The sequence below is a fragment of the Equus quagga genome, chromosome 15, assembly GCF_021613505.1.
Source record: "Equus quagga isolate Etosha38 chromosome 15, UCLA_HA_Equagga_1.0, whole genome shotgun sequence".
Classification (NCBI taxonomy): Eukaryota; Metazoa; Chordata; class Mammalia; order Perissodactyla; family Equidae; genus Equus; species Equus quagga.
Window position 1 is genome coordinate 22,000,891 of NC_060281.1, and position 19,564 is coordinate 22,020,454.

The 19,564-nt window shown below is 53.3% G+C and overlaps 3 protein-coding genes across 7 annotated transcripts in view; 1 reads left to right on the forward strand and 2 right to left on the reverse strand.

Annotated features, from left to right (window-relative positions):
* Positions 1 to 2,297, reverse strand: part of PTK7 (protein tyrosine kinase 7 (inactive)) — a 58,034-nt gene extending 55,737 nt beyond the window's left edge. Inside the window, exon 1 of the mRNA XM_046640110.1 lies at positions 2,039 to 2,297. Coding sequence (XP_046496066.1) covers positions 2,039 to 2,117 — 79 coding nt within the window. The 5' untranslated portion in view covers positions 2,118 to 2,297. The remainder of the gene's footprint in view (positions 1 to 2,038) is intronic.
* A 1,228-nt stretch (positions 2,298 to 3,525) lies between these two features.
* On the reverse strand, positions 3,526 to 15,566 carry KLC4 (kinesin light chain 4). 4 transcript variants are annotated; one of them, XM_046639916.1, is made up of 16 exons: positions 15,465 to 15,566; positions 13,566 to 13,847; positions 12,351 to 12,581; positions 10,607 to 10,688; positions 9,798 to 10,008; positions 9,222 to 9,309; positions 8,008 to 8,109; positions 7,610 to 7,783; positions 7,231 to 7,330; positions 6,980 to 7,032; positions 6,694 to 6,764; positions 6,403 to 6,511; positions 5,685 to 5,825; positions 5,284 to 5,399; positions 4,867 to 4,930; positions 3,526 to 3,988 (listed from the first exon to the last, which is right to left on the reverse strand). In XM_046639916.1, exons 2-16 carry the CDS (start codon positions 13,821 to 13,823, stop codon positions 3,938 to 3,940), a joined length of 1,851 nt encoding a protein of 616 aa, XP_046495872.1. In that variant the 5' UTR covers positions 13,824 to 13,847; positions 15,465 to 15,566; the 3' UTR covers positions 3,526 to 3,937. The 4 variants fall into 4 exon arrangements, with proteins under 4 accessions (XP_046495872.1, XP_046495875.1, XP_046495874.1 ...); XM_046639919.1 differs by lacking the exon at positions 15,465 to 15,566 and adding an exon at positions 14,997 to 15,389; XM_046639918.1 differs by lacking the exon at positions 15,465 to 15,566 and adding an exon at positions 14,768 to 14,980.
* Positions 15,567 to 15,611: 45 nt separating this feature from the next.
* On the forward strand, positions 15,612 to 19,295 carry MRPL2 (mitochondrial ribosomal protein L2). 2 transcript variants are annotated; one of them, XM_046639922.1, is made up of 7 exons: positions 15,612 to 15,753; positions 17,015 to 17,183; positions 17,774 to 17,915; positions 18,025 to 18,140; positions 18,217 to 18,327; positions 18,618 to 18,691; positions 19,046 to 19,295. In XM_046639922.1, the coding sequence occupies exons 2-7, from the start codon at positions 17,054 to 17,056 to the stop codon at positions 19,256 to 19,258; spliced, it is 786 nt and encodes a 261-aa protein (XP_046495878.1). In that variant the 5' UTR covers positions 15,612 to 15,753; positions 17,015 to 17,053; the 3' UTR covers positions 19,259 to 19,295. The 2 variants fall into 2 exon arrangements, with proteins under 2 accessions (XP_046495878.1, XP_046495876.1); XM_046639920.1 differs by lacking the exon at positions 15,612 to 15,753 and adding an exon at positions 15,760 to 15,891.
* Positions 19,296 to 19,564: the final 269 nt, after the last annotated feature.

The following is a 19,564-nucleotide window of genomic DNA, read 5'->3' on the forward strand; positions in this document are numbered from 1 at the left end:
TTCCAGTTAATTACACAGTTAAACAATGAGATGAAAAAAAATCTACTCTAATCTATTAAAAAATCATTGCCCTCTGAAGTCACGCCGTCGGGGGTGGGCTCAGTCCCCCGACTTCCCCGGAAGACAGCAGGGGCCTCCACTGGAAGTGTTTACAGCGCATGGACAGGTTCCACACCAAGGCACATTTGGTGGAACTGATTTAAGGTTCTCATTAAAATGTTCCTTTGTTGAGCACAAGACATCTCCCCACCCCCAGAGGAGATTCCAGACCTCCAGTCCCAAGCCCTTAGCCTGCCCTAACTTCCCCCCACACGACTCCCCCTCCACTAAACACCCGTCACCGGATTAACATCGATTAACATCAGAGTCGTCTTCTCACGGAAGGAATTTAGGAATTTAGCATTTGTTGAACAAGAGCCCTGTCTCCACCAGAATCTTCCCTAGACTCCAGAACTCCAAACATCAGCAAGGAAGGCAGCCATATCGGGCGACTGGCACACCAAAACCCAAACAGCCGGCCAACCTAGGAAGCCTGTGAGCTGAGGCTGCTCACCCATATGGCTGGGCCCCCGATCCCAGCTGCACAAAAAACTTCCATACTTCCTCTGGGAGCAGATGTGGGTTCTGCCATGAGCAATAACCACCCCGCACATCACAAGGAACACAGGGCAGCTCCAGAAACACCTCCTACACATTCCCGGACCTTGTTCGTACCTCTGCGTCCTGGGTTACAATTACCTCTCCATTTACAACTAGGGGTGGGGGAGACGTTGATTCCATCAGCACCAAAACCCCTCAAACAGCTGGCAGGCCAGGGCGATGTCAGAAAGGGCAATTCCCTACCCAGCCCCCCCCCCCCACCACCACCACCACGGCCACTCTTCAAAGAAGTGGGAAAGTGATAAGCTAGAACCAGGTCCCCTGGGCAAAGGTCCCCCAGAGAGGTGTGCGGCCAGGATCATCACCAAAGATTTTGTGTTTGGGGGGACAGGGAGCATATTTCCAGTCCAGGCTGTGTGGGGTGTGCGGGCAGCTTGCTGCTTTCCTGTAACGCACTTCAACACCTCAGTAGTAACTCTCAGGTGTGACCAAGCCTAGAAATAATGTGGCGAGGTGGGGGGAGGGGGGGAGTGGGGCTCAGGTCCTGTCCGCCCTGGGGATGCGGGCCACACCCTCATCAAAATGCTGAAGCCCTCCAAGAAAAGACAGAATGAACTCTTTTTCCCTTTCTACCCGTAGAATGAGAGATTTCCTTTCGCCGGCGACGAGAGATAGGATGGAAATCCAGGAAGGGGCAGAACAAACCCCGTCCGCACCTTTGCAGGCCGGCCATGCCCGATTTTGGCAGCGGCCTTCACACGTTAGTCACCGCGACAGCCTGGGACTCTCCGCTCCCCGGATTCGACCCTGGCTGGGAGTGGGCTCAGGGCTCGGGCCCAGGAGCAGGAGGAGATGAGGTGACCCCTAATTCTTCCCTTCCTCCGCCCTCCCCAGCAGGGCCATCAGGGGTGCCCGCTTGGCCCAGGAACTTGGAGGAGGGAAGCCGGGAGCGTCGGCCGGCGTAGGTAACAAAGCTCCGCGCCCTGCGCGCCGCAGGTCGGTCCCGAATCCGGCCCCAGGCCGGCCTCCCTCACCTAGGGTGAGCCTGATGGGGGACACCGTGCCCCCCGCCTCCAGCCACCTCACTGCAGCCTCCTAAGTGGGGGGCAGTCGTTCCTCTCCCGAAAAGAAACTCCCTACCAGGGCCCGGGAGCCCGCAACTCCCGGCAGTTCCCGAGCAAACTCTCCGCGCAGGCCGGGAAAACTCTGGAGGCTGGAAACGCGTCCTCGTGGGCGCGGGTGGGAGAGGGGCCCCAACCGAGTCCGCGGGGGCTTCGCCACCGCCCAGGCGCCGGGACCGCGCAGCCCCAGCGAGCCTCTCCAGCACTCCAAGGTGTCTTCCTCGCTCCAGCCACCCCCACCACCTCCCCGGCGCCCCTCCTGCCCGCGGGGCTCCCGCGCTTCCCGAGCCCGGTTCCCCCAGCGCGCTGGGACTCACCACCCAGCAGCGGCAGCAGCAGGACGCTGAGCAGAGGCAGCCGGCGGGGGCGGCTTGGGGCTCCCCGCGCAGCTCCCATCGCTGCGGGCTCGGGGGAAGGAGCGGGCTGGCGCGCCGACTGCGCTCCGCGGCGGGCCCAGGAGGCCGAGCGCACTGGAGCGCGGGGTCCGCTGCAGCCGCCACCGCCGGAGCCCGAGCCCGAAGCGTCCCGAGCCGGAGCCGCGCGCGCCCGCACCTCCTAGTGCTCGCGCGCCGCCGCCGCCGCCGCCAAGCCCCGCCCCGCGACGCCCCCTCCCCGCCGGCCGCCGCCAAGCCCCGCCCCTCCGACGCCCCCTCCCCGCCGTGGCGGGGAGGAGCTCGTGGTTGGGGGTGGGGTCTGGAGATGGATGAGGGACCCAGGGAGCGAAGCCCCGGGATGTATGGGGACCTGAGCGAGGTTGGGGAGCGCAGACTGTGCCTGCCGCCTAGACTGCAGGGACTCAGGGGAACCAAAGTGACTTTTATGATTCCTTGGTCCCTAGGGAGGACAGTCGGTTCTGGGTCTTCCTGAGGGCTCTCACCAACAGTTCCCCCAAATTCTCGGGGTAAGGGAGGAAAACGTGGGATCTGAATCACTTCTCAGCAACTTGAAATCCTGAGGGAGACCTAGAACAGAAAGGTGTCCTTGGTGTCCCCAAGCAAGGTAACCTGGAGATACTGTGGAGCCCTAGGAGAGATGGAGCCTCGAGAAGTGAGGGACCAGCGCGTGGCTGTGGTCTGCTTCGGCTCTGGACCAATCTGAACCCAAAGGTAGAAAAAGACTGGGCTCTGAACGGCCGGCTGAAGGCTGTTAAACTGACAAATTCATCCCAAGTCCATCTCCAGGCAGTCTGGGCTGTGTCAGGGCATGGCCAAGTCTCCAGCTGTGGGGAGGCCCAGCACAGCCCTTGTTCCAGGCACCCCCCCCCCCCAGCGCCACCACCCCCACATTCTTTCTTTGTTGTGAAAGCAGCAAGGGGTGTAGGAGGCGGGTCAGGAGGAGTCAAGCTTTAGAAGATGGGCCCCAGCTGCTGCTCAGGCCTCCAGGATATGCTGAGAAGGGATGGATAGTGAGTGCCTGGTCCCCCTCTGGCTCCGGAGGGCCCCCCCAGGCCTGCTTAGACCTCCCTTCCCCCAAGCAGCTGGGAGGAGGAGGGGCAGCCACAGAGGGCCTCACAGGCCAGGAGCAGTGGCGCCAGGACTCCAGGGTCCTGCCACATGGCCACCACATGTCCCTGACAACCCAGTCCACAGCACCTTCTCCTTGGGTTGTGGGCCTCCTCCCCCATCCCCCAGATGCCTTCCTGATGGCCCTGCTGGAGAGGATACAACAGGGGAAGGAAGAGAGGAGAGATCCAAGAATCAACACTCCTCCTATGCCCTATCCATCAATGCCCCTCACCCTTCTGTGAAGGGCCCCAACACAACCCGTGCTTCCTACCCTCTTCAATCAGGACTCAAGTGGCAGACTGGTTACCTGATTCTTTTATTTAAGAAAAGTGAAATACATGGACCTGAAGTGAGGCAGCCGAGGGAACAAGAGAGGCCAGAGCAAGGCAGCTTGGCTGGCCAGCCCCAAACCCTCTGACAGAAAAGCCAGCAGCAGGCTGCATCTCTGAGGTGCATACCTGCTCCTTACCCACCTTGGGAGCCTTAGAGCTAGCTACTCTAGAGGACCACAGGGTGGGGAAAGGACGTCCTGAGGGTCCTTCCTGGGGGGGATTCCTGAGGAGGGAGCCGAGACCCTAAGGGCAGCAGCAAATCTTCTGGTTAACTGCTCCCCCTTCACTGTCCCACCTTGGGGTTGGAAGAGCCAGGAGCAATAGGGAATGCTGTAAGGGCTGTGGGGGGACCCAGCAGACCTGGGGGGTGGGTTGATTGTCAGCTGCTTGAAGAGAGGTCCATAGTGCTGGCACTGAGACCCCGGGAGACCTGAAACAGACAATACCATGCCATCAGCCCAGGCACCTCAGCCTCCCAAAGACTGTCCGCTGGAGTCTGTCCATCTCATGGCTGCAATCTACCTCTGGACCTAGGATGGAACCTGTAACCTCAACCCCAAGCTCTAGGGCTTTGTTTAGCCTTTGCTAGGGTTTTCTAGAAGACAATGCTCTGGTGGAGAAATACCTGGAAGAGCCACATGAATACTGGCATATACTTTGAATGTGTTGATACAGTTGGTTATTTCCCCTTAAAATATCATTACTGTTTTCTCAAATAGAGATGATTTAATACTTTTTTTCTTTTGCCCTTCTCATCTACTATGAGTCCCCAGGGTGAGGAGTATGGTGGCTGCAGGAAGAAGAGCAATTAGTATCCCCAAATTATTCTGTGTGTGTGTGTGAGGAAGATTGGCCCTGAGCTAACATCTGTGCCAAGCTTTCTCTATTTTGTATATGGGATGCTGCCACAGCCTGGCTTGATGAGCGGTGTGTAGGTCCATGCCCAGGATCTGAACCCATGAACTCCAGGCTGCCAAAGCAGAGCACACAAACTTAACCACTACACCGCTGGGTCGGCCCCTCCCCAAATCCTTCTTGAATTAGTCATAATTCCAAAGTACCAGTTTAGAGAACATCAATTCCTGTTCCCCTCTTGGTTAATTTATTTGCCACTATCTCTGGCCCGAAACTGTTCCCTGGTGGTCACCACCCCCAACGAGCTGGCTGTCCAATTGCTGTCTGCCCAACTCCAATTCCCTGGCTAGAGTCTTCATCCCAGATGACTCTCCCCTCTTCCCTAACTCCTGCTGGGCTGGCTCTGTGGCTGTCCTTTCTCACCCACCCACATGCTCACAGCACTACTCTTACCTGGAGGGGTGCTGAATTGGGTTGGTTCAGATAGTTTAAGGAGGCTGCCCGCTTCATGTTGCTGCTACAATGGAAAAAGAAAGAACTGAGGCCTCTTCTCTTCCCCATGAGTGGCTCTAAAGCTCCGGGCCCCTTGCACACTGCCACAGAGAATCAAATCACTGACTCCCTACCATCCGACGGCCCCAACACATAAACACACACAGACTCTTATCTTCATCAGTTACCAGCATCTCCTCAGGTATTTGTTTTCCCCCTGGGGCACCCATTTTTCCCAAACTCTCTCTCCGTGGCCATGCCATTGACTTCCTCCATGTTTCTCTCCAACAAACTTCTCCTCCAGAGAAGAGGAGCCAAGAGGAGCTGGAGGCAAGGGCTTACTTGCCTGCTGTGCCATATCTCAGACTCACTGTGTACCTGGAGGGCCGAGGCTCAGTCCCTTGGAGCTTCCTCACCAGGAGTTCGCTGCTTCTACGAAGGACATCCCGAATCTTGCCCAGAGAGCCACTCCTCTGCAGAGTCCCACTGCCATCCTGGCAGAGAGGGATAGGGAACAAAAGCTAAGGGGATCCCACACAGACTGGCTTCTGAGTCTACTCCTGCCATTTATTCTGCACACATCTCCCCTCCCCCAAAAAGCCCTGTGAGTGAAAACAAGAGCCCTGACGATAGCTGGCTTGCAGAGATGCCCCTGAGAGGTTTAGGGTCACTGGAATGGGGACAACATGCCCTCATGTCCTGCCTGGACAGGCTCAGAGCCTCTCACCACCACCAGCAGGACGGGGCAGGACAGACCAAGGGGCAATAACCAGACTTACCCCTGACCACTCCACAGCCACAGAGGCATCTTCACCTCCCTCGAATTTCACACTGCCCCCAGAGCCCTCCTGGGAGGTTCTTCCACTGTCACCCTCCCCAAGCAGCTCAGCCACCTTGGTCTGGCTGATAGGGTCAGTGCCCTGGAAGGAAAAGGAAGGAGCTGGGACTTCCCACTCCCGAACTCCTCAGGATGGGGCTTTCAAAGTTTTTTTCACCATCGGCCACAGCAAGGAAAACATTTTTCCTTGTGATGTCCCAGTACATACATCCTGGAACGATACTCACCCTTTCTATTTGCAATGCATTCCTACATATAGATACATGTATGTTTTTAGCCATGGCCCACACTGAATTGATTTCATGACCCACTGAGTCAAGACCAGCAATTTGAGAAACTCTGACTTAGGGCTCCTCTCACCCTCAACCCCCTCACCTACACCCCCCATGCCCCTCCTCAGTAGATTCTGTGAAAGAGCAGGGCTTCCCTTCTAATAGTCCATTTAGTGAAGTGAAACTTGGAGTCTTGACCTCAAAGAGCAGATGGAGGGTAAGAACACACTTGAAAACAACCATAACCACAAGAGTGTCTCACCTTCCTTTCTCTGTCTTCCTCTTCAGCCTCTCCTCTTGTTCTTCAAAGACTCACAAGAAGCCTCAGTGATCCCCCATCCCCAAGGCCCTACCCTCCGGGCCCTCCTTCCCCTCCTAGTCTCTGACCTGTTTCCGGGAACGCAGGGCACATTCCTCCAGGGTCTCAGCTGCCTCCAGCTTTCCCTGGCGCCTGTACAGAGCTCCTAGGTTTCTCAGAGTAGTGTTCACTGTGGGACTATGGGAGGTGAGACCAGGGAAGGAAGTGAGGATGGGTTCAGAAAAGAAATAGGAGAGAGCTGGAGCAGAGCTAAGGCAGAGGGAAAGTCAAAGGGAAGGAGGGAAAAGGTCCAGGAGGCCAGGATCAGGGATTGGATGGAGAACATCGGAGGCCAAACCAGCTTCTCACTGGCTGCTCACCTGCTCACTTTGCAGGCCTTGTACCAGCCTCCATACTCAGCGTAGGGTGTGCCACCCTCACGATGCCGGCTCTGCAGGAGGACAGAGAGGGAGGGGAAGCCAGAGATGAAAGAACAGAGATGCTGGGGTGCAGGCTGGTGCAGCGCTGGGGTGCAGGCAGGGCTGGGGAAGGCACCATGCACCTGGGGCTGGTGCTCGGGTGGGAAGTAAGGAGCTGGGCTAGTGCCAGGAGTAAGACAGAGGCCCTGGTTGCCTCGTGCTCCCCAGGCTGGCCCCCTGCACTCACTTTGCTCATCTCCTCCCGCTCCTCTGCATGCATCCAGATGGGCTTGTGGTCGTCTGGAGGTGATACATGGGAAGGGGTGGCAAGGTTAAAGAACAGAGCTGGACAATATGGGGGAGCCAGGACCCAGAGGTCCACAGGACTGGACTAAAGGGGTCTGGCTCGCCCTGGGAACCACTGTGGCCTAACCCCCCACCTCTGGTCTGCATTTTTTTTCCTCTCTGCAGTTCCCTCCCCAGGCCCTCACCACTCACCATCCACAGACCCAAACTCCTGCACATGAGCACGGGTCAGGATCTCTTTGTAGAGTGTCTCAGCCTCGGCATATTTGCCCTGTTTCAGGTAACAGGAAGCCTGGGGGCAGGAAGGTAAAAACACCGGAGCAAGAGATGGAGACAAGGTCTCAGTCAAGCTCAGGGATGTCCACTTCTTGGTCTCTTTATGACTTTCCCCGGAGATCCTCCCCACATCTCCTTTTCTAGCTGCAGGGTCAAGCGTTCCCACTCCACTCCCAAGAGGCTATGGAATTTCTGCCATCCAGCTGGCATGGAGCAGATCCCTCTGCCCCAGAGATGAGCGCAAAGGCACTGAGGTTAGTGTACCAGACTATGATGCTTCCCCTTCCTCCCTTACCAGGTTGTTCTTGGTCCGGGCTACATTAGGGTTGTCCGGCCCCAGCTGCCCCTCATAGATGGCCAGGGCCCGCCGGTAATAGCGTTCCACGGCCTCATACTTGCCCTGGTTTTGGCACAACAGGGCCAGGTTGTTCAGCTGCTTTGCCACATCTGGGTGGTCAGTGCCCAGGACCTGAAGGGGAGCAAAGGAGCAATAGATGGCTATAATTATGTGCGTGTGTGTGTGTGCATGTGCTTGCACGTGCCCATGACCGGTGAAGGGGGAAGGGAACAATAGAGGTGGGAACAAGGCAAAGATGGGGGTGAGAAAAAAAGAAGTGAGGGAGGAGGTTAGACCAGAAGACAGTGGAGGAGGGGCCACAGCAGCAGGGAAGAATGGGGAGAGGGCACAGGCACCTTTTCTCGAATCTCCAGTGCCCGCTGGCACAGTGGCTCCGCCTCCTTGTATTTGCCCCTTTTGCCATAGAGAACCGCCAGATTGTTGAGTGTGGCAGCCACCTAGGAAGACAGGCCTGTCTGCTGAGACACTGGTGCTTTCAAGGACCTTGAGAATCAAAGTTCCTCCCACCGCACAGCAGGGCCCCATGCTGCACAACTCCAAGAGAAATGGACTCTACCACCCTAGCCAGAGTGGGGGAGGGGGAACTGCTGAACCTGATATGAGGTTCTCTCTGGAGGTGGTATCGCCCTCTAGGGGGATTTTTACACATTTCTGGAGGTGTTTCTTTTGGTTGCCATAAAGATTAGGGGCAGTATCACCTTTGGGGAGGCAAGGATGCCACAGGTGTTCTGCATGTGTGAGACAGCTCTGCCAACTTTTGAATGTCCCGCCAGACATTCAAACACTGAATGTAAGCTTTGACACTTAGTGGAATATCAAGATAGGAGTTATTTTTTCTGAGATACATCATCCCTACCTATCACATGTCATAACACAGGGCATTATTTTCAGCTCATGTTCAAAAACATCTTATTTCTCATTTTTTCCACTTTGAAAATCTATTATTTGTCTTGGTGTGCTACCCCTACTTAAGGGTTTTTCTTTCTTTCTCTTATCATATACAAACAAATCTGGTCTGTCATTACTTATTCCAATAGTGGATTTTAATCTCGTATCTACCAATACTTCTGCTCTGTCATTTTTTAGTAGTTCTTATACAGAATGGCTTACTGGTAATATTTCTTCTAAATCTAAAGTTATTCATTATATATCAGACAACTATATTATGTCTTTGAGCACAACTGTACTCCTTACAACTGTTACTATATTGTATTTTTATTTTATTGTAATGTATTATATATGATATTTTATTATAAATTACTTTCCTTGTTTCTCTTTTATATTAATAGGGTATCATTCAATTTTTTTGGAATTTATATGTGTGGGTAGGTTACATTATCTATGAATTAAGTTTCAGGAAAATATCCATTATAAGAAGGAATCATTGGGTCTCAGAGAGTTGAGAACCACTGGATCAGTAGACAGTGCCTGGAAGAATGGAATCCTCATGCCTCCTTCCTGAGCACCCCTAGTGGGTGGGCTGAGGGCAGCAGATGGACAAAGAAGGGGGCCAAAAGAGCATGGGGGAAGGAGAGCAAGGAATACTGACAGCAGGGTGGTCCCGGCCCAGGGTGCTCTCCCGGATGCTGAGGGCATCATTCAGCAGGTGGGCAGCTTCTTTATACTTATTCTGATCCCTGGAAAAGGAAAAAAGTGACAGGGGTCACCCTGAAGTCTGCCCCCAAGCCATCTCCTGTCCTCCTTCCCTTTAGGACAACTGAGGTACATTTAGGGATTGGGGACCACCATGAGGAGACAGGAAGCCTGATATGAGCAGTGAGAGGGGTTCACCAACACACCCATACCTGGATGCAAAACACTGCCACGCCAAGAGGAGGCCACAAGTTATAGGACACAAGAGACAGAAGCAGAGAGAGAAAGACACCCTCCCCAGAGAGGAGACTGGAGAAGCAAAGAACCTGAGAGATGAGTATTCTCTGGGGTCAAGGGCTCAAGTATGGAAAGACTGAGAGGTCTGGTACAGGAGAAAGCCCCCCAGTGGGGTGTACCTGGGAGGCCCAGCAGGGAGAAGAGAGACCTTGTGGAGAGGAGGAATAGGAACCAAAAGAGGACCAAGGTGGGAATCTGGAGGCAGATTTGTGGTGAGGAGGAGGGCTATACTCACCGATACACCAAAGCAAGGATGTTGAGCATGGTCGCGACATCAGGGTGGCCACGGCCAGATGTGCGCTCCAGGTCCTCCAGCGCCTGCTTGCAGAGCGGCACGGCCACCTCATAGCGACCCTGGGCTGCATACTGTATTACCAAGTTGTGCAGTGTCCGCAACCTTGCTGGGATCTCATATCCGCTGTGCTGGGCACCCTGGCCACGGGACACTAAATGATCCCAGAAAATGAACAGAACTCCCTCAGGGGACCCTTCCTCTCCCCTTTCCTGTCTGCCTTCCCTACCCCACTCCATGTCTTGCTCCATGGCTGTGCCCACCCCAACCAGGCTCTCTCCTGAGACCCACCTCAACTGCTATTCTTTTGCCTACTCCCTTACACCTGTGCCCATCTCAATCCAGTTGGTTCACCCAATAATTCATTCATTCAACAAACATTTACTAATGAATATGAGCCAGGGATACAAAGATAAGAAAGACCTAGTTCTTTCCCTTGAGGAGCTCACGCTTTTCCACTTGAGGGTCATTCTCACCTCAACTGTGAACTCCTTATTGGGGGGACTTGCGTCATTCTCATCTCAGTATCCCTAGTGCCTAGCATGGTGCCTGGAACATGTTAAGTGTTTCATAAATGTTGACAAATAAGGGGGAGGCTGAGGAAATCAAAGTACTAGCCCAGGCCCTGCCCATCTCCAGAGCAAGTGGAGAACTTATTTCTGAATGGTGAGCATCCTGTGTACAGGGGGGCCAGGGCTGGGACCAACCTCCTGCTGCCCCTCTCCACCCTCCAGCTCCAGAGGCAGACTCACAGCCATTGCTGGGGTCTTCTTCCTCCTCATTGGGGAAGAGGTCATCCAGGGAATCCTTGGTGGCATCGCCCTCTTTCTCCTCCTGGAAGGGAAGCAGCAGCATGTCTGGGCCAAGATATCCCCAGTAGCCTCCTCAGGCCCACTCTACACCATGAAATCACTGGCAGCTGGGGCCTAGAAGACTCTTGTTCATGTCCCTGGCCCTGGGAGGCCAGTGTCTGTCTCGCCAAGCTCAGGCCTCTCTCGTTTGTAAATCTCATGACTTTCCCTTCCTTCACATCAAGAGTTTCCTTCCTACACATCCTCCTTCTCCAGCCTCAACCTCTCTCCCCCTCAGTTCTTGTAATTATAGCCCTGTGCTGATTCCTCTGTGTTTACATTGATTACAGGTCTGTTCTGTCTCTCCTGAGGGCAGGGAGTGTGTCTGATCTGATTGACATGTACCCAAAGTGTCTAGCTCAGCCTTGCACCCATCATCTGCCACTGCTCTCTCTGGACTTAGTGCCCAACACTCACTGTCTACCTTTCTTCCACACTGGGCAAATTTGCTTTACCCCACCAGACACTGCTGCCTTGTACAAACACCTCCAACCCTCCTGCCCAGCTTTACCAATGTGTCCCATGCAAATCATCCCACTTTCCTGGAGATAAACTAGCTTTTCAGCCCTGGAGTCTTATCTACGACACACACCCACTTGGAGTCTAGAAAGTGCCTCACTCTCCACCATCCATCAAAAGCCATCCCAGCTCCTAACCCATTCAAATGAAAAATCCAACCTAAGTCTTACCCACCTCACCCGCCAGCCTTTCTCAGACCATTCCAGCCCCCAGGAACCTATATTCTTGGAATTCCTCCCACACTGACTGAACCATTCATCCAACACTAAGCACTTGCATTGTCACCTACGTGTTCTCATGTGTAAGCCTTGTCCCTACAGCCACATTATAATCTTGAGACGACAAGAACTCTCTTTTGTAGTTCTTTGTTTTTGGGGTTTTTTTTAGGAAGATTAGCCCTGAGCTAACATCTGCTGCCAATCCTCTTCTTTTTGCTGAGGAAGACTGGCCCTGAGCCAACATCCGTGCCCATCTTCCTCTACTTTATATGTGGAATGCCTGCCACAGCATTGCTTGCCAAGCATTGCCATGTCCGCACCGAGGATCCGAACCCGCGAACCCCGGGCCACCAAAGTGGAACATGCAAACTTAACCCATGCACCACCAGGCCAGCCCCATCTCTTTTATAGTTCTTTACATCTCCCCTACGTACATCTTCTTGCACTGCCTCAGGCAGAGAGATATATAAATGTCTTTTGAGTGAGGGTTAAATTTCACACATTTTGAGAGCAAATTTTAAGAGGATCTTGCTCAACTGGGCTAATGCTTTCCCTAATGGTAGTGCTTAGGATTCTGGATTGGAATTGTCCAGGCGCTTATATGTTTCCCCCCTACATACCTATCATTGTGAGCGCAGGACTCTCTCTGCCTCATTCACTGCTGCATCCCCAGCCAAGTGCACAAGGCCTGGCATATATAGTAGTCACTTAATTAAATGTTGATTGAATGAGTGAATGTTGTTTTCCCCTTGCTATCATCTGGAGTTGGTGTCAGGACCTCTATTCTGCCAGGTGGGGGCAGGGTGTGTAGCATTGCTGGCCCCTGCACATGATGGAGCAATTGTCCCCATGTTTGTGGTGACTCCCAGCTGTCCACCCACCAGCCAGCCCTGCCTGCACACACTTACTGCCGTGTGCCCATCCTCATCGTACTGCCGCAGTTGCCCCAGGAACTCCAGGTGCTTCTTTTCCTCCTCCAGCTGAGCCACAGCCTGTTCGCTGCGCTGTAGCCGCTGCTGGGTGCCCGCCAGCTCGTCCCGGAGCCACTGGTTCTCCTGGCACAGCCGCCGTACCTGAGCCCTCAGCTTCTGTTTCTCCGACTCCACTGTGCTCAGGTGGCTGGCCAACGCCAGCATCACCTAGGTAAGCACATCCTGTGAGCACCTGGGTAGGAGTGTTCAGGGATAGGCGGGAGGGGAGCCTACCAGGAGGCAGGAAGACTGGCAGGGGCCAGGAGGCAGGGTTGGGTAGCAGTGGCTCTACCTTCAAAATATACCCTGAATCCAATTTCTCACCACCTCCATAGCCACCACCTTAGGCCAAGCCACTGTCAGTTCCCACTGACAGTGAATTACTACAGGAGCCTCCTCCCTGGCCTCCCTGTTTCTGCCCTTGTTTCCTTAGAGTACATTCTCAACCCATATTTTCAATGTTAAATTAGACCACATCACTCCTCTGCTCAAAACATTCCAAGAGTTTCCATCTAACTCAAAGTAAAAGCAAAGCCCTTATGATGGCCTACAAGTTCCACATGATCTGTCCCCCACTCCCCCAACCCCATGACCACTCAAACTCCATCTTGCTTCCCCTCATTTACTCTACTGCAGCTACCCTGGCCCCTCACTGAACTCACTGGGAAGGCTCCAGTTCAGGGCCTTTGCACTTGCTGTCTGCTCTGCTGAGGATGCTCTTCCCCCATTTATTGTACGACTCATTCTCTCACCTTCAAATGTTTGCTCAAATGTCGCCTTTTCAGTGAGGCTTTTTCTGACCACTCTATCGAAAATTGTATCCTCTCTCCATGCTCCCTAATCTATTTCCTGCTTTATTTTTATCCTTAGCAATTATCATTCTGGCATGCTGAATCGTTTACTTATTTATTTGTGTATTGTCTGCCTCCCCAAGCTAGATTCCAAGATGGCAAAGATTTTTTGTCTGATGTGTTCAGTGACGTGTCTCCAGTGCCCAGAAGAGCAATGCGGGGCACATAGAAGGGGCCTAATCCATATTTACTGAATGAATAAATGCAAGCATCTAGCACAAGGAGATCCTAAGTGATCCCAAACCTCCAATCAGACAACTGCTGCTCCATGGGCCATGTGGTACCACCTCCTCCCTCTCACCTGGGCCTCACTCAGCCCCAGCTCGATGTTTTCCATGGAACGGCGCAGCTGCCGGGCCTTCTCGTGCACCAGCCCTTCTTCATGGCCTCCCTGCTGCAGACACTCGATGGTATGGGACAGACTTTGCAGCACAGCCTGGTGTTCACTGTGTAGGGCCTCTAGGCCTTGGCTCACCAGCCGCGTGCTTCCCAGGATCTCCTCCTGGCTGAGCCGGTGCCCTGCAGGCTCATCCCGCTGCCCCAATACCAGGCCCGACATCCTGGCCGAGGGACCTTCCCTGGACTAGAGAGAACAGCCAGAGCTCAACAGGGTAAAGATAAGAAAGACAGGCTGAGCCCCTTGGCTAGAGGGTGGTGGGGATCCAAGAGAAGGGACGAGAGAGAGTACGGGTGACCCTTTGGTCTAACTGGAGAGACTGACCAGGGAGGAGGGAGTCAGCAACACTAAACACAAAGCTAAGGTGTGGGAGAGAGAGAGGGAGAAGAATTGACTTGAATGACGAAAGACTATAGAAGGAACAAAGGTGCTGAGAACTAGCAGAGGGTTTTAGAACTCAGGAACAGAACAGAAAAGGAGTTGGAGAAAGAGCTTGGGTTAGGAAAAGGAATCAGGAGATGAGAGACAGCACTATAGGGAACACAGAGGGTGTCTGGGGAGAGTTGCAAAGGAAAGGGGGTTAAAGCAGACAGGAGATATACAGAAAATAATGCAGAGGTTTCGAAAAAAGGGAAGGAATAGGTTTCAAAGTTAAATCAGGGAAGAGAGGGAAAAGACGAAAATAAGAGCCTTCATCGCAGGGCCCAGATGAGAGGGCCCCAGAAGGCTCAAGGTCTTCAGGCTGCGTCACTCACGGAGCTAAGCCCAGCATCTCCAAACCTGGTCAGCCCTGACTCTTCCCCACTAGCCTTCAACCCACACTTCCCACCCCCCAGGTGTCAGGCTGTCTTCCTACTTCCTCAAAAGAGCCTTGTTTCTCATCTTTTAAGTCCTCTTACCGGTATACACAGCAGAGTCCTTGGCTGTGGCGCGCAGGCCGGAGCCCGGAAGAAACTCTATTCGGCAGCCAGGGACTCAAAAGGATCTGCCCTGCCCAAAGTCCAGAAGTCCAGCGTTCCCACCCCTTCTCTTACCACTTCACAGACACACAGAGGACCTGACACAGAGCCCCACCCAGGACAAACACCCTCCCTTGCCCTGCTTACAGGTCTTCAAAGACGACCAACGTCCCTCCTCCTTCCCCAAGTCAACCTCACATCCCAGGCCTGGGGAGCTATTTTCTCGCAAGAAAGGAGTGAGACGTGATCCGAGACCTGCGGCAAGGGGCGTGTTTCGGAAAGGGTGTGGAGGGAGACCTGGTCAGTCCTAGCCCAGGCACTTCCAGGGCTTTGTCTGTGTCATGATCACCTACTAACAGGCTCTGAGAGGAGTCACCTTAGGGTGCTTCCCAGACGCCTGATGATGCAGGGAAGAACGGCGGGTCTGCTGAGCGGCTGCGGGGTCACAGGGAAACAAGGCGCTGGGAGTTAGTCTCCTGGGCCCAGGAATGCGGTTGAGAAGTGTCCCAGGCAGTGGACCTGCCCTGGGGCCTAGGGTGGGGATGGAGTGCGATGGGCGGGGGCGACGGGGGAGGTGCAGGTGGACTGCCGAGGTCTGGGTCGCGGGCAAGGACGCAGGGGCCCGACAATCCCGAGGCCACAGACTAGCGCAGGGGGCGGGGCAGGCCGTCTGTCTGTCTGTCTGGACGCCGAGGGGCGGGAAGAATCGCAGGGGGCGGAGTTTTTGAATAGGTCTGGAGTTGTTTGAGATCGGTCGAAGGGGGTTTGTCCCTCTGTCCGGGAGTGCGGGAAGGAGGTAGCGGGACCTCAACCCTCAGTCCCAGAGGTACCTTCAAAGACTCACCCGCAGTCTGTCGATCCCGCTGCCGCCCTGGCCGGTGCTGCCCCTTTAAATCCATCATGGCTACCGCTTGAGGCAATTGTTTTGACGGCTCCTAGGGGCGGGGCCTGTTTCCCAGTCACGCGACCTAGGAGCCGCCCGAGGATTGGCCCTGACTACACGCTGGGGAGGAAAGGAGGTGTGTATCCAACTCGGTCTCGGGTTCTCTGCCTGCCTCTTTTTACGTCACGATGGAGCGACGCCACCAGGACCCGTTAGCGTCATCCAGGAGCGCCAGGCAGTCTGGCTAAAGGTAACGGTGGCGTGCTGAACTCAGCGGAGCTTGGCCACCGTCATGGCCCTGCGGGTACTGACCCGCGCTCTGGGCTCCCTGAGCCTGACGCCCCCAGCTGCTGCCGCCTCCGGCCCAAGCCTGCTCCAGGCCGCCCAGGTAATCCTCCTGGAGATCAGGCTGTTTCTGTTCGGGGTGCCGGAGAAGGGGCACCGGGGATGGGAGGCGCGGGACGCGAACCTGGTCAGAATCATGCCGGCCCGTGACTTTGGATAAGTCACTCTCAGTCTCCGCTTTCTCCTCTGTAAATGTTGCTATCTCACAGGGCCGCTGGATTCCTCAGCCGAGCTATTGGAGGCGAAAGTGCTTTACAAATCACCAGTCGTACAGGTTTCAATAATTGATATTTATTGAGTGCCTATTATAGGCGAAGCATAAATAATAGACGTTTTAAATAAATGAACTCCTTGCAACGATTCTATGAGGTAGTTATTATTCCCATTTTGCATATGAGGAAACTGATAAGCAGGCCAAGGTCATGTATCAACTATCCGAGCTAGGTAGTCTGGCTTTAAAGCCTGGGCTCATAACCATTATTGATAAGCATTAAGGATGAGTTATTGCTGAGATTAGAGAATGCAGGGCTAGATACCAAGAATAGAAGCCTAAAGTGAAGGCATTACAAGGTCCCCAGTGGGTGATTAGTGAGTCACAGAAAAGAGAAGTTGTAAATTTTGCCCCTCTAGACCTTTCAGGCTGATGGTAGTTTGGCAGGTGCATACTTAAAATTCAAAACCAAAGCAGCCTACTCCGAAATGCTGGGAATGCAGCAGGGAACAAGACAGATATGATCCCACCCCTCCATTCAAATCTGAAAAACTCTCAGAAACATAATGCAGATGGCCAAAAAGGTATTGGTGCTAATGGTGGTACATGGATCTGTGGAAGTTACCACCTCAGGAGAAGGGAGTTGTTTAGGGAAGGAGAAGTTTCCTGGAGAGAGTTTTGAGCCAAATTTGGAAGGAAATGCACCAAGGGGAGAACATTCCATTGAAGAAATGCTTCAGAGATGAGAGGATCAAATGAGGAGAGGTAATCAACACACACACCTGGATAAATGTTCTGCATTGGTATCTGTGCAAGCTGTGAAGAGTGGAGTTTTGGGACAGCTAAAGGAGGAAGTGGGCTACAAGCTAAACTTGGTCTGTGCCCTCTCCCTTGGTTCTCTGATGCTTTTCCTCCAATTAGCTTTAAAGTGAAAGAGGTTTTTGTTTATCTCTAGGTGACAAACAATGCTCTCCTCCAGCTGCCCTCTGCCTCGATGTTGCTTCCCTGCCGCCCAGTCCTTACCTCTGTGGCCCTTAGTGCCAATTTTGTTTCCTGGAAGAGTCAAACCAAGTACACCATTACACCAATGAAGATGAGAAAGTCTGGGGGCCGAGACCACACAGGTGGGAGCAAGGGCAAGAGGATTTAAGCAGTAAACAGGGGAACCATGGTAGGACCCTAGGTCTATATATTGATACAGGCAGAGGAATGTAATTAAAAAGCACTTAGGAGACTTGCATATAGTATATGTGTAAGAGCGAGAGTAGAATTCAAAGCAACAGACAAGTGGTCTGTACTCCTAAAGACAATCTAAGTACTTGAAGAAAACGACATACACAGGAAGTTCCACATTTTTCTTCACACCCTTCAAAAATTTGTAAAAGTTAAAACTGAGCACTGTTTACATGCTCAGTAATCCTTACTGAATCCTTATTCAAATCCTCGGTAAACTTACTGAAATCAGTAATTTGTAGAGATTTTATCTGAAGTTTTATCCAATTTCAATATCATACAATTATGTTTTTACCCAGCTCCTTGTAGATGTTTCTCCACCCTCTTTGACCCCATTGTGTTGTGCAAGTTTTTATAATTTTCTTCTTGTGTCATAATGTTGGGAAGCAGTGCTCTCTGCCCGGGACAGGCCTGTTCCCAATGCTGGGAGCTGATTTGTCTGACCTGGGTCATGTCGCCTGCCCCACTGTCCTGACCACAGGCCGAATCAAGGTGCATGGTATTGGCGGGGGCCACAAGCAACGTTATCGCATGATTGACTTTCTACGCTTCCGGCCTGAGCAGGAAACCAAGTCAGGACCCTTTGAGGAGAAGGTCATCACTGTCCGCTATGATCCCTGTAGGCAAGTTTGGGACGTGCAGTGATAATGGCATGCCTGAATGACTGCTCTGTGGCTTTTCAAATGTGGGGCTGCCTAGACGGTCTGCTCACCTGAACCTCATCCTGAACAGGTCAGCAGACATAGCTCTGGTTGCTGGGGGTAGCCGGAAACGCTGGATCATTGCCACAGAAAACATGCAGGCTGGAGATATAATCCTGAACTCTGACCACATAGGCCGAATGGCAGGTGAGAGATGGCTTCCAAGTGTGTGTGGGCTGGGAGGCTGCAAGGGTTCTGGTGTTGATGAAATTCCATCTTTTAGTGGCTGCTCGGGAAGGAGATGCACATCCTCTCGGGGCCTTGCCAGTAGGGACCCTCATCAACAATGTGGAGAGTGAGCCAGGCCGGGGAGCTCAGTATATCCGAGCTGCAGGTATGAGGAAAGGAGCTACTTGGGGTCTTAAAATTTGGAAGGCCAAAGAGTACCTGAGGTCAAAAGTCTCTGAACGCCTGGGCCCACCTCTGGTCCGCTGGCAGAGAGAAAGAAGGAAAATGAGGGTGAAGAGGTGCTTGTGTTTTGACCTAAAACATTGCATGCATCCTGCTTCAGTATATCTGCTCCCAAAGGGCAAAGCAAGGGCAGTGTGGGGTACGGCCCCCTGTAAATCTGTTCCCCACCTCCTCCTTTGTGGAGGGTGGCAAAGCTGCTTCTCCCTTCCCCAGGGACATGTGGTGTGCTTCTGCGGAAGGTGAATGGGACAGCCATCATCCAGCTGCCCTCTAAGAGGCAGATGCAGGTATGTGTGCGGCTACAGGTGGAATGGATCAGCAAAAAAGGGATTTTTGGAACGTACCTTTCCTGTCCAAGATAGCTCCCAGGTGTTTTATGTTAGGCACTGCCTCCAGTTGGGTCTGTCCTTTTCTGCCACGTGACTAGGCACGCCTTGTCAGGCTGATACCATGATGGAACAGGAAACAGTGTCTGGTTTTTAGCGACAGTAGGACCTGCACTCAGGTTCAATTATGTTGTGCTTTTCCCCTGCTCTCTCCCTTCTCTCACTGAGTGTAGGAAGCCTCCTAAGAGTCCGTGCCCTCAACAGTATCAGGCTCTTTCCCCCCATGGTGTATTCTCCATCTGCTTTCTCTGTCAGGTGCTGGAAACATGCATAGCAACAGTAGGTCGAGTATCCAACGTTGATCATAACAAACGGGTCATCGGCAAGGCTGGGCGGAACCGCTGGCTGGGCAAAAGGCCTAACAGCGGGCTATGGCACCGCAAGGGGGGCTGGGCTGGCCGAAAGATTCGGCCGTTGCCGCCTATGAAGAGTTATGTGAAGCTCCCCTCAGCTGCTGCCCAAAGCTGATATCCCCGAATTCTAATAAAATGGCCCTCCACTTTTATCTGTTACTGGTTTTTTGGGCGGGAGGATGGTACATACTGGACCGGGAAAAAACCAGGAGCAAACAACTGCGGGGGGAGGAGAAAGGAAAGGATAATATGGGCAAAGACTGAAGCTGCTCCCCTTTCTTTTCGAGCCCCTCCCCCATCCCCTTGTCTCACTTCTTCACGTGTAATGGAGGAGGGGGAATAAATGACCTCCAAGGACTTTACCAGTTCTGACTTTGGGAAAGGGGAAAGGCACTTCCGGTGGCAGGAGGGAGGACCAGAA

Coding starts and splice junctions, on each gene's coding strand:
- MRPL2 (XM_046639920.1), top strand. CDS start 15,796: ATGGCCCTGCGGGTACTGACCCGCGCTCTGGGCTCCCTGAGCCTGACG. Junction 17,916..18,024: donor GTCCGCTATGATCCCTGTAG/GCAAGTTTGGGA, acceptor CATCCTGAACAG/GTCAGCAGACATAGCTCTGG. Junction 18,141..18,216: donor CCACATAGGCCGAATGGCAG/GTGAGAGATGGC, acceptor TCCATCTTTTAG/TGGCTGCTCGGGAAGGAGAT.
- KLC4 (XM_046639916.1), bottom strand. CDS start 13,823: ATGTCGGGCCTGGTATTGGGGCAGCGGGATGAGCCTGCAGGGCACCGG. Junction 5,826..6,402: donor CCCTGCGTTCCCGGAAACAG/GTCAGAGACTAG, acceptor TTTTCCTTCCAG/GGCACTGACCCTATCAGCCA. Junction 4,931..5,283: donor ACTGAGCCTCGGCCCTCCAG/GTACACAGTGAG, acceptor TTTCCATTGTAG/CAGCAACATGAAGCGGGCAG.